The sequence below is a fragment of the Pogoniulus pusillus genome, chromosome 37, assembly GCF_015220805.1.
Source record: "Pogoniulus pusillus isolate bPogPus1 chromosome 37, bPogPus1.pri, whole genome shotgun sequence".
NCBI lineage: Eukaryota > Metazoa > Chordata > Aves > Piciformes > Lybiidae > Pogoniulus > Pogoniulus pusillus.
In genome coordinates, this window is record NC_087300.1 from 2,480,374 (window position 1) to 2,493,447 (window position 13,074).

The window sequence follows — 13,074 nt, forward strand, 5'->3', positions numbered from 1 at the left end:
GGGTACAAAAGGGCTGCAAAATGGGTGTAGAACGGTGGGAATTGTGAAACTGAAATCACTGCACCCTCGTCCACGGCCACAGAGCACAGAAAGGCTGTGGGAGGTCTTTTGGGATCCCTGGAAAGGACAAGGTCAGGGCTCAAGCTTTCATGATGCAGTGAGGTGAGGGCTGGTCTCTCCTCCCTAGTATCAAGTGACAGAACGAGAGGAAATGGCCTCAAATGGCACCAGAGGAGGTTTAGGTTGGACATTAGGAAGAATTCCTTCACTGCCAGGCTGCCCAGGGTGGTGGTGGAGTCACTATCCCTGGAGGTGGTTCAAGAAACCTGCAGCCATGGCACTTTGGGGCACACTTTAGCGGGCACAGCGGTGCTGGGCTGCCAGTTGGCTGATCTTAGAGGTCTTTTCCAACCTCAATAACCCTACGATGTGATCCAGAAAGGAAGCTGTGAGCTCTGTCACACCTGAGATTCACTTCCCACCTGGCTCCCTGCTGCTTTGCGCCTCTCAAACCAACGCCTTGCTGTTCTTCAACCCTTCCAACACAGAGGAGAGGAAACCTCCTGGAGGAAGGAGAGACTTCACCAACCAACAAACACACAAACAACTGTTGGGAGTAAAAAAATAGGTTTGTTTTGTTTGTGTTTTTTTTTCCCCCCCTCCCCTTTTAATTACATCACTTATCAAAGAAAACCAAACCCAAACCAACCTCCCCCTTCCCCCTCCTGCAAAAAACCCAAACCTAACTCCCTCCTCCCCCCCCCCCCCAAAAAAAAAACCCCAAACAAAAAGCAGTGGTAACAAAAATACAAAGCTCTGAGGGTTTTTTTGTTCTGTTTGTTCTGTAATAAGCCTCAGGATCAGTGCAACTGTTTTAATTCAGCTTCTGCTCTGAGTCTCTGCTGGCAGAGTAGGAGTAGGCTTTGCCCAGCACCAGACGGTCCCGCAGCAGCTTGAAGAAGGCGTAGTAATTGCTGAAGAGGATCAGAGCCAGGGAGATGGTCTGGTGCCACTTCTCTGAAGAAATCAGGGAGTAAAGCTGGTAGAAGATGACAGCTCCCTCCAGCAGGATCAGGATGTTGAGGATTCGTAGTGGTTTGCTGAAAAAGAACTGGAGGAGAGATGGGAATCGGAGTGGTTTAGGTTGGCAAAGGTCTTTAAGCTCACCCAGGTCCAACCCTTCTCTAACTCTTGTCAAGGTTGGTGCTAAATCACAGCCCTCAGCACCACAGCTCTGCCTCTTTGAAACACCTTCAGGGATGGGGATTCAACCACCTCCCTGTGCCACTCGTTGAGAACCCTTTTAGTGAAGAAGTTTCTTCTGATGTCCAATCTAAACCTCCCCAGGTCTGGCCTGAGGCCATTTCCTCTCATCCTATCACTTGTTCCTAGGGAGAAGAGCCCAATCCCCACCTGGCTCCAGCCTCCTTTCAGAGAGCTGTACAGAGCCAGAAGGTTTCTCCCCTCAGCTTCCTCTTCTCCAACCTGAACACCTCCACCTCGCTCACCTGCTTCTCCCCGGCCCTGTTCTCCAGACCCTCCACCAGCTTCTCCATATCCTTCTTGGATTAAAGGGCCCCAAACTGAACCCAGGACTCAATGTGTGGCCCCAGCAGTGCTGAAAGATAATCCCTGCCCTGTTCCCGCTGGCCACACAACTCCTGATGCACCAGAGTGAGGCAGTGAGTGAGGTCAGCCCCTTACAAATGTGCCTTGGACAGGATGTGTGAGCAGAGGCCTGTGAGGATTCCTCTGGGATTCCCTCTGGAGACACAGTATCTACCTGGGAATGCTTCTGTACAGAGCCCTGGGCTGCAAAGGCACCGACGGGAGACACAGGCTGAACTGCCCCACACCCTGCTCACTGCACACTCTGGCACAGCCTGGGGGAACTTCTCCCACTCAGAGCCAGCTCAGGCAGCCTTGAGGTGCTGGGGACAAGGGGACTGTGACCCTGCTGAGGTGCTCAGGAGGCAGAAGTGCTCTTACGTGGAAGCGGAAGTGGGAGACGTCGGAGGGCACAGCCACGTTGTAGTGCCCCACGGCTTTGTAGACGTTCTTGCTGTGCTTCACCAGCACCCCCTGCGGCCACATGCACTCCTCTGTCCACCTGTGGCAAACAAGCAGAGCTCATTTCTACCCCTCCAGGGCTGAGGAGGGAGCTGCTGACCTCCCACCACCAGCTAGGACAACGTCCCAGCTGCCCCTGCAGCAGTCAGCTGCTGTGATTCGCGAGTGCAGAGTTTGGTCCCTCGAGGGGAGGGTGACAAATGGCAGTTGCCCTGTGGCCAGCAGCAGCTGTACAGCCAAGAACCAAGAGCTGCTGGCTGCAGGTAGGGCCTGGAAGCTGTCAGATGTGCTGGCCAACAGCTCTGCTTTCGTTTGTCTTTCTCTTAGAATCGTGGGAGCTTGGGAGGGAGAACTTCTGTACCAAAAGGGATCTCGAAGCCTGGCACAGGCTGCCCAGGAAGTGGTTGGATTTCTACCTCTGGAGGTGTTCCAAAGCCACCCAGATAGGGCTGCTCGAGGGTATGGTGTAGTAGTGGCCCTGGTAGAGTTAGAGAGTGGTTGGACTTGATGATCTTGAAGGACTTTTCCAGTGAGTCAGTGGAAGGCCCTTTTAAGATTACTGTGTCCAACCACCAACCCAGCACTGCCAGGTCACCACTAAACCGTGGCCCTCAGCACCACATCTCCACAGCTTTGAAACCCCTCCAGGGATGAGGAACTCCAGCACTGCCCTGGGCAGCCTATTCCAACCCTTTTGGGGAAGAAGGGGCTGTTTTCTTAAGCAAGAAGGAGAGATGGCTGGCACACCAAACTCCCCATCCCACCTCTGCTTACACCAGCCAGGAGAGAACTCCAGCCATAGCCCCAGGAGCAAGGCCCTTACTGATGCTGCAGCACGTTGGAGCAGAGGGCTGGGTCCACCTTCTGCCAGCAGCCCAAGTGTGCTGCAGCTTTGTGCAGCAGGTCACAGTAGCGTGCAGGGAGCAGGTACTGCATCAGGATCACTGAGGTGCTGATGGAGACCAGGAGGAAGAGCTCACAGGACCAGCGCTTGTCGTAGTACTGAGTGTTCTGTGGGGACAAGAAAGAACTTCTCACAGATCACAGAGTCAAGCAGGCTGGGAGAGACCTCCAACCTCCCTGCAGGCAGCTGCAGACAGCAATGAGCTCTGCCCTCAGCCTCCTCTGCTGCAGGCTGCACACCCCCAGCTCCCTCAGCCTCTCCTCACAGGGCTCTGCTCCAGGCCCCTCCCCAGCCTTGCTGCCCTGCTCCAAACACCTTCCAGCACCTCAACATCTGCAATGGAGGAGCCCAGAACTGGACACAGCACTGCAGGTGTGGCCTGAGCAGTGCTGAGCACAGGGGCACAAGAACCTCCCTTGTCCTGCTGCCCACACTGCTCCTGAGCCAGCTCAGGATGCCATTGGCTCTGCTGCCCACCTGGGCACTGCTGCCTCCTCTTCAGCTCCTCTCTCCCAGCACCCCCAGGTCCCTCTCTGCCTGGCTGCTCTCAGCCACTCTGGCCCCAGCCTGTAGTGCTGCTTGGGGTTGTTGTGGCCAAAGTGCAGAACCTGCCCTTGGCCTTGTTCAGTCTCATCCTCTTGGCCTCTGCTCACCCATGCAGCCTGGCCAGGTCCCTCTGCAGGGCTCTGCTACCCTCCAACAGCTCCACAGCTGCTCCTAGCTTGGTGTCATCTGCAAACTTACTGCTGCTGGACTCAATCCCCTGGTCCAGATCATCAGTAAATACATTGACAGGACTGTGCCCAGCACTGATCCCTGATGCTGGTGAGGACAGAGCAATCTGTCTGCTCAGTGTTTGGCTAACTTCACCTAACCAAGCCATCAAAACACAAAGCACTCAGGCAGGGGAAACGAGGCCTCCCCATGTAGCTGCTCACCCCTCTTGAAAAAGCAGCAGCCACATAAGGTACAGCTCCTGAACATGCCACAGCAAAGCACCATCCAGCACCAGAAACAGTGAGGTAGCTCTTGATGCTCCCCTAGCTCAGCTGATGGCATCAGCTCCTCAGGGGAGGACTTGGGCTCATCCCTGAGCTCTGACAGACTCACTCCAAGGCCTTTCTCTCATTCTACAAGGCATCAGAAGCTTAAACCAGGAAAGAATCCTACTAAGGCACAACCTTCTCCTCCACACTGCCTCCCTTCTCAAAGCCACTCCCCCTCTCCTGGAGCTCTGTCCTCACAGAAGGTCAGTGTGAGAAGGACTGCTCAGCCTGGAGTCCTTCTAGCCTCATGGAGTGGCAGGAGAGGGATGGACTCACAGTCTGATGACAGACAGAATGTCCTCTACCAGGACAAGGTTGTCCTCTGCTGTCTGGAGTTTAAGCAAAAGTTAAACTCTGATGCTTTTGCTTCTCACTCTGCACAAGGCCTCTGTGACCAGGTTTGATCCAGCTGCCTGTGCACACAGTCCCCTTACTTACCTCTCACAGGCTCACAGATGTCAGGGGTTGGAAGGGACACAAAGAGCTCATCCAGTCCAATCCCCCTGCCAGAGGACCACACAATCAGGCCAGAGCAGGACCACACAAACAGGCCACACAGGAACACATCCACACAGGCCTGGAAAGGCTCCACAGAAGGAGACTCCACAGCCTCTCTGGGCAGCCTGTGCCAGGGCTCTGGGACCCTTCCAGACAAGAAGTTGCCCCTGGTGCTGAGCTGGAACCTCCTATGCTGCAGCTTCCATCCATTGCTGCTTGTTCTGTCCCAGGCAGCAGTGAGCAGAGCCTGTCCCTCTCTCCTGACCCCCAGCCCTCAGATAGTTACAGACATTGATTCAATCCCCTCTCAGTCTTCTCCTCTCCAGACTAAGCAGCCCCAGGGCCCTCAGCCTCTCCTCCTCAGGCAGTGCTCCAGTCCCCTCATCATCCTCACAGCCCTCCCCAGCAGATCCCTGTCCTTCTGCAACTGGGCAGCCCAAAACTGAAGGCAGTGCTCTCCCATGCTCCAGCTGAGAAGCAAGACCCAGATCTTCTCCACAAGCCATTTGCCACCTCTTCACCACCCTCCTCCAGCCAGCCCCACACCCGCAGGGGCAGGGCCTGCAGAAGCAGGGCTGGCTCAGCCTCACCTTCACGAACCAGACTGGCACAAAGGCCACGTAGTAGGCACTGAGCATGGAGCTGACCAGCACCTCCTTCATCCTCCAGTTAAAGTCCATTTTCAGGTACTCCACCTCGCTGCGGATGAGGTCGGGGGAGAGGCAGCAGGCGTGGGTGGGCATGGCCTCCATGCCGTACATCTGCCGCGTGTGCTGCTTCCAGGTCTCCTTCAGCACGCTCAGGTAGTCTCTGCCCCTGGCACTGACCTCGCTGGCCTCTCTGGGCCCGATGCTGGCCACCTGGGAGAACAGCCCTGCCTTCCGGAGGTCGCAGTTGAGCTGGAGGAAGGGAATGTACATCCCAAAGCTGGGGCAGGGGAGAGCAGAAGGGTTGTCACTGCCTCTGGAGTGCCTGGGCTGCTGCTGCTGCTGCTGCTGCATCCCCACCGGCACCACAGCCCTCCCCTCACAGCCTCTAGGGGCTGTGTGAACTCCAGAGTCATAGGAGCAGAGGAGGGACACAAAGAGATCATCCAGTCCAACCCCCCTGCCAGAGCAGCACCACACAATCGAGCTCAGGGCACACAGGAACACATCCAGACAGGCCTGGAAAGGCTCCACACAAGGAGACTCCACAGTCTCTCTGGGCAGCCTGTGCCAGGGCTCTGGGACCCTTCCAGGTGAGAAGTTCCCCCTTGTGCTGAGCTGGAACCTCCTGTGCTGCAGCTTCCATCCATTGCTCCTTGTCCTACCCCAGAGAGCAGTGAGCAGAGCCTGTCCCCCCCTCCTGACCCCCAGCCCTGAGATAGTTATAATCATTTATTAGATCCCCTCTCAGTCTTCTCCTCAGCAGCACCTAGGGTCTGGGTCTGTGTGGACTCCTCCCTCTGGTCTCAAACACAAACACCAAAGCCTCAGATCTTTGCCACAGAATTATGGATTTGTTTTGGTTGGAAGAGATCTTTCAGCTCATGGAGTCCCCAGCCCTTACCCCAGCACTGCCAGGTCACCACTAAACCATGACCCTCAGCACCTCATGTCCACAGCTTTTCAATGCCTCCAAGGATGGGGACTCCACCACTGCCCTGGGCAGCCTGGGCCAGGGCTTAACAATCCTTCTGGGGAAGAAATTGTTCCAAGTGTCCAACCTAAACCTCCCCCGAGGCAACCTGGGGCCATTTCCTCTTGTCCTATCACTCATTCCTTGGAAGAAATGGGATTCCTCATGGATAATGAGATGTTTCCTCCTGCATCTACCAGAGAGAAGGGAGCTGCTCCCACTTCACTGGAGACAGAACTGACTTCTGTTAGTCAGCATGAAGCAGGGAAGCTGTTTGAGGCACTCCAGCTGGCAGAGGCACCCTAGAACTCAGGCAAACAGAGGACAGGGTTCTTTAAACAACCCTTCTCAGAGCAATTAAATGGTTAGTGCTGACACTAAAGCTGAGCTGTGGCTAAAGTTCTGCCCTGGCACCATGAAGAAATGAGCCACAGCAAGAGGAGAAAAGGTTAGCAGGTGGCTGCAGTTCTGTTACCAGGTCACTGAGTGCTTAATCACTTTCAGGCTTCATTTCAACTGTGTGACACCCACAGAAGCAACACTGCAAATCACACCCAAGTGGCAGAGGAGGTTCACAGATTGTATCAGGTTGGAAGGGATCCTCAGGGGGAATCTTGTCCAACCCCTCTGCAGCCAGCAGGGACACCTCCAGCTAGAGCAGGCTGCCCAGGGCCAGATCAAGACTGATCTGGAATGTCTGCAGGGATGGGGCCTCAACCACAGCCCTGGGCAACCTGTTCCAGAGTTTCACCACCCTGACTGTGCAGAACTTCCTCCTGGTGTCCAACCTAAATCTTCCCTGCTCCAGTTTCAAACCATTGCCTCTCATCCTATCCCCACAGGCCCTTCTAAACAGTCCCTTCCCAGCCTTTCTGTAGGTCCTCTTCAGATACTGAAATGCAGCTCTAAGGTCTCCCTGGAGCCTTCTCCTGTCCAGGCTGAGCAACCCCAGCTCCCTCAGCCTGTCCTCATGGGATACTTACGGGTAGCAGAGGAAGAGGAGGTTGAGGAAGGAGTAGGTTCTGAAGAGGTGGATGATGGAGCGACACAAGCTCCAGCCTGTGCCAGTGAGCACAGCAAACCGAGTGACCACCAGGAAAATGGAGCGTGCCAGGGAGACTTTGCCACTCTGTGAGGCCTGTGGGGAGAGGAGAAAGAGCTGAGCAGGGCACAGGCTGGTCCCTGCAGGGAGCAAATGGTGATTGAGCAGCACTCAATCTGCACAGGCACGAAGGAAGAGTCAGCAAAAGGCTCTGCTTGGCTGCCACCAGTGAGGGGAAGACTCAGGACTCTGCAGCCCCAGGGCCCCACTCCCAGATGTGGAATGAGGAAAGCTCTCAGGGTTTCTCGGTAAGGTCTGGTGGTTATGGGTGTGACCAACCCACTCCCCTGGACCTCCCTCACCAGAGAGAGCTCCTGCACTCAGCAGAAAGCAGACTCCACTGGTTCCTCAGGGCAGCAATCCAAAGGAGAGGAGCCAAATGCTGCTGTTCAGGAGGAGGAAAGCAGGATGAGCCCTGTCCAGCTGAGACAGCAACTCAGAAACAACCCCAGAAGGGCAGAGAGAGCCACGAGCAATGCTTTTTGGCACTCACTGCTGTTCTCTGCCTTGGACACAAGACAAAACTCTTTAACAAAGGGCAGGAGTTTGGAAATGCCACAGGGACAAAGAGCTTTACATTTCACCCGAGAGGAAAGAACCTCCTGAGCTGCTCTGCCTGGGGACTTTACCTCCTTCACAATAGCACCGATCAGCCGGCGGGCCAGGACGATCGTTGTCACCGTCAGCACGTTGAAGTCAATAAGATGAAAGTTCTGTGGTGACAAAAACAAAGTGATCCCATTTGCCATCGGGCAGCAGAAACCTCCACTCAACAGAGACCCTCTCAAGTGAACTCCTGCTTGGATCTTTTCTTCCAAGCTCAGAAGGAGAATGCCAAAGGGAGAGGCGGTGCAGCAAAGCTTCCAACAAAGAGCGACACCAGCAACCCTGCAGGGCTGCAAAGCCACTTGGTGTTTGCACCAAACATCTAGAGACAACATCTAAGGGTCCAAGAGCCAGGCTGTGAGCAACAGCAGACAGCAGCTGCCCTCTGGTGCTTACCAGGGAGGTGTGTGAAGGCGGATGGGAGGGTGGGTACCACCAGACTGTTTTGTAGATGTTGATGTAGTGGACGAAGAGAGCCACGAGGTGACAGAAGAAGAGCTGGAGTTCAAACAGCACACTCCTCTCCACAGGCAGCTCTGGGATCTTGCAGTGCCGGAGGGGAACCACTGTCTGAGTTGCCAGAGGTGGGCTGGAAAGGCCTGTACCTGATCCACTCCTGGGCAGTAAAAGCAAAGGCCAACAGTCACTTCCCTGCATCGGGCACGGTGCTGTCCTCCAGCACACGGCCTCCAACCCTGCAAGTCTACTTTTGACTCCTCAATGGCTGCCCCAAAACAGAAGTGCCAGCACCCTGGAGATGCTCAGGACTGCTCCAGGCAGGTGTGAGCAGGAATTTACCCAGAGAAGGGAATATTTGGAACAAGGCCACCTCCAGCCCCAGCTCATTTGCTACCGAATCCCTTGTGCTGAGACAGCTTCCAAGGCCGTTCTGCTATCCGGGGGCCAACCAATGGCTCTCTTAATTAGCTGCAAGCTCTGAGCTGCTCTTTGCATTGCTAAGAGTGCTTGAACACGAACAGAGCAATTAAGCACAAGCCCTATTCTCATTCTTTCACTTCTCTTCAGCTGCTCTGGAGGAAAAACAAGTTCAGTCAGAGGTGCACGTTCCTGTGTGAGCATGCACACCGCACACAGCACCCCAGAGAGCAGCCCTGCTCATCAAAGGGAGGTAATTAATGGACACCAGAGATGAGAGCTCTCCTGATCTGCCACCTCTAAAATAACCACAGCCAAAGGAATCTGGGTGTGGGTTTCAAAGAGCACAAACTCCTCTTGGAAATCCCAAGAGGAAACAAACAAGCAAACCAAAAAAGGGCCCCCAAAGAAAAGAGTCTTGGGAGTGTGACTGCAGAAAGGATTCCAGCCTCAGGTGGGTTCAAGTGGATCAACAGAAGGTTGACAGTCTTGTGTGAGGGAAAAAAATGGGAGAACCTAAGCTGTTGGCTCTGAAATCCCCACATTCCCAAGCTGACAGGACTGACAGCCTCTCAGCTCCACCAGTAAACTGGCCCTGGACACACATGGAAAAGGGAAGGGCTGACAGGGACAAGGTACTGCTGGGGAGGTTCCCCTTGGACAGCAGGAGACAATTTTTCCCCTGACAGTTCTTCCACTCAGGACAGCCAGAGACTGGAATCATCTCCCATGGGAAGCAGTAGATTCCTCTCCCTTGGACAGCTTCAAGACTGAAGAACTTCTTCCACAGCTCCACTCTAACTCTGCTCTCCCTCAGCTCCAAACCATCCCCCCTTGGCCTGTCTCTAGACACCCTCACGCAAAGTCCCTCTGCAGCCTTCCTGGAGGAACCCTTCAGGGGCAGGCAGGCAGCTCTGAGGTCCCTCCTGGAGCCTTCTCTTTTCTAGGCTGAACAACTCCATGCTGACCTCCTCCCCAGGAGCAGCTGAGGAGCTGAAGCGCCGCCGGGCGCGGCCATACCTGGTGCGGGAGCGCACTCCGGTGACCGAGGAGCTGCTGGCGTGGCCGGAGCCGCCCGCGGCGCCTGGCTCGCAGAGCGGGTTGCGGCAGTAGGAGGTGCGGTTTGGGCCCCTCCTGCCCCCTGCCATAACAACGGAGGGTGCAGAGGGATGCTCTTCCAGGGGGCTTCTCCGCTCTTCACTGCCCGATTGTCTCTTCAGGTCTTAAAACTGTTAGGGAAAGACAAGGAGAGCTCAGCTGCGCCCCGCGGCAGGCGTGGGGCACTCGCTGCCGGCTGCCAGCACGGAGCAGCACCACGCAGCTCGGCTCAGCCTCCTTTCTGCATCTCCTGCGGTTGCCACAAGCTACCGATGTGGCCCCCAGGTAGCTCCTGACTCTGCCAGGACGTGCAGCAGCTTGTAAAGGTGCTGTGAACTCAGCAAGAGCCTGAGCTGGGCGCCCGCAGGCTGCCACCAGAGGAGGGAGAAGCTTTCAGTGCCTCTCTCCCAAGCCAAGGCACTCTCCGAGGACATTTAATCTGCATCACTGTGCCGTGATCCCTGTTCGAGAGGCAGAGCAGCACACAGAGAAGCTAAACAATCTCCCCCAAAGGACCCACTAAATGGGGGGGTATTACCCAGGTCCCCTTCTGCTTGGTTCTGTGGTGGGATCAGAGAGTCACAGCTCTTTGAAAGGGGCACTGCAAAGCACTCCCAAGTGGCTTTTTTACTCCTTTAAGATGGGAAAAAAAACCCAAACTGATTTTTTTTTTAGGGCATTTGTTGTTGTGGTTTGCAGGGTGCAGAGCTGAAGGGAGAGGTCAGCCCCCAGCCTGCTTTTCTAGTGCTTGCTTGCCACAGTGTTAACCCAAAATACAAACCCCAGCGTTTTAAAAGCCTTCTCTGGCTCCTGTTGAAGCTGAAGGGAACCAACACACCTTGGGGAAAAGCAGGGGGAGAGGGGGAATAAAAATCCCTTTACTAGAAGTGAGATCTGAGCTCAGGTTAGGCCCCAGCAACTGCCTAACACTTCTTTTCTGATTGCCAATTTGCAGCTTGCATCACTCAGCAGTTAGCACCTGGATTAAAAAAACTTGCTGAAGGCTTGGAGATTGCTCTGAGAGGAGTTTAAAGCTTACACTCAACTCCAGAGGTCTCCAGCAAACTGTCCTGGAGAGTGAGGAGCAGGGCACAAGAGGGGTTAGACCCCCAAAAAGCAAATAATACCCTGGAAGTGTGATCACAGAAGCACAGAACTTGCTGAAGGCTTGGAGATTGCTCTCAGAGGAGTTTAAAGCTTACACTCAACTCCAGGGGTCTCCAGCAAACTGTCCTGGATAGCGAGGGGCAGGGCACAAGAGGGGTTAGACCCAAGGAAAGCAAACACTGCCCTGGAAGTGTCATCATAGAAGGGTTGGAAAGGACCCTGAAGTTCCATCTCCCCTGCCATGGGAACAGGTGGGCCGGTGGGGCACAGAGGTGGCTGCAGCACTGAGCAGGGGGCACAGAATAAAGGTCAGAAAGCAAAGTATGTGCCCTGGGGATGAGGAGTGGTGGACAGGAGGGGCTGTGCAGGAAGACCCCTCCACAACACAAGACCTGATGGGCAGGACACTGCGAGGAGATGGAGGGAAGTGGGTGTGAGGCGCTGGGCAGAGTCTGAGAGGGAAACAAAAGCAGGATGAAAATGTTTGGCTTGGGACGAGAGTTGGGAGGGCACAGTCGGGAGCTATAGGAGTGAACTCTGAGAGCTGCAGGAGCTTTGGGCATCCGATGGGGACTCTGAAGGAAGAGAGGTGACTGCGGGAGCACAGGACAGGGGCTATGGAAGCCTGCAGAGGTGCAGGCAGGAGGCACAAACCCTCCAGCGGTGCAGGCAGGGGTAAGGGGAAACTGGGGGCACCAGTGGGGACTTCAGAGGGGCCCCGGAGGCCACAGGGACCCCGGGGGCGCAGTGAGGGCTCTGAGGGCTCTACAGGCACAGAGCAGGGCCATAAGAGGGTGCCGAGCAGCCCATAAGCACCCTGGAGCGCAGGCCGGAGCTGCGGCAGAGCAGGGGGAGCCACAGTAGTGCCGGGGGAGGGGGCTGGAAGTTCGCGGGACGAGCCACAGGAGAGCACCGGGGGCTCTGGAGACCCCACCGGCGTACAAGAGACTGCGGCGGGGGCTCTGGGGGCTCCAGAGGAGCGCAGGGAGCACCGCGGGCTCCGAGGCGGCTGCGGGGAGCCCTGGGGGCCCGGGGCAGGCCGCGGCCCGGTTGCCGCCCCCCTCACGGCGGCCGCGGCGGCGACGGGGCGGAGCCAGCTACGGGCTCCCCATCGCCCCGCCCGCCGCTCGGCCTCTGCCCCAGCTCCCGGCTCGCCTCCTCCACCCCTCGCCCGTCCGTTCCCCCTGCCCGGCGCCCGGCTCCGTCCCGCCGCCCCGCTCGCCCCTCACCCATCGCCGGCCGCCGCTCAAGCCTGCGCCGGGCACAATATGGCGGGCGGGGCCAGCGGCGCGATGGCGGCCGGCAGAGGACAAACCTCCTCCGGCGGGAAACGCGCGAAGCCAGGCCACGCCCCTCGCCACGCCCCTCGCCACGCCCCCTCCCGAGCGCCGGAGCTCTCGGAGCATCTCCCAGCGTGGCCGGAGCCTTCCGCGGCTCCCTCTGCTCCACCGACCCCCCGCCGTGGGGCAGAGCCCCTCCAAACGCCATCCTCCCATCAGCGGCAGCTGGGCAGGAGGATGAGAACCGAGACAAAAGCCTCACACCTTAGGAAAGCATCAAAAATTCATCGTCAGGACTTTATTGCAGGGAATGACAAATCGCTCCCAACAGCTGGTGAGGGCTCCTCGGTAGATGCCAGCTCGGGCAGAGCCTGCCAGTTTCCTCTGCGAGTTCTTTTAACGCTCTGATTTACCTCGATCACTTTTCACCAACCCCTCGTGGTGTTTCCCATTGATTTCCTCAGCCCGGGGGTGGGTGTTGGATGCTGGTGTGCAGGTGGAGCCTCACACAATGCTGAGCACAGCCCTGCCTGGGCTGGAGGCAGAGCCCTCTCTAAAAGAATGAGCTCTCCCAGGGCCAAGCCTTTCAATTCTGCCTGGGTTTCAAACCCTGCGTTGTGCAGAGGCATCTGTGTGCAGTTCTGGGCCCCCCCCAGTTTAGGAGGGACATTGAGATGCTTGAGTGTGTCCAGAGAAGGGCAACGAGGCTGGGGAGAGGCCTTGAGCACAGCCCTACGAGGAGAGGCTGAGGGAGCTGGGATTGGTTAGCCTGGAGAAGAGGAGGCTCAGGGGTGACCTTATTGCTGTCTACAACTACCTGAGGGGAGGTTGTGGCCAGGAGGAGGTTGCTCTCTTCTCTCAGGTGGC

At 56.5% G+C, this 13,074-nt stretch overlaps 1 protein-coding gene across 1 annotated transcript; it reads right to left on the reverse strand.

Moving 5' to 3' along the window:
- Positions 1-809: 809 nt before the first annotated feature.
- Positions 810-12,246, reverse strand: TMEM39B (transmembrane protein 39B). The gene is made up of 9 exons (XM_064172392.1): positions 12,157-12,246; positions 9,743-9,951; positions 8,243-8,462; positions 7,870-7,953; positions 7,122-7,276; positions 5,109-5,445; positions 2,894-3,081; positions 1,990-2,110; positions 810-1,111 (listed from the first exon to the last, which is right to left on the reverse strand). The coding sequence occupies exons 2-9, from the start codon at positions 9,868-9,870 to the stop codon at positions 875-877; spliced, it is 1,470 nt and encodes a 489-aa protein (XP_064028462.1). The 5' UTR covers positions 9,871-9,951; positions 12,157-12,246; the 3' UTR covers positions 810-874.
- Positions 12,247-13,074: the final 828 nt, after the last annotated feature.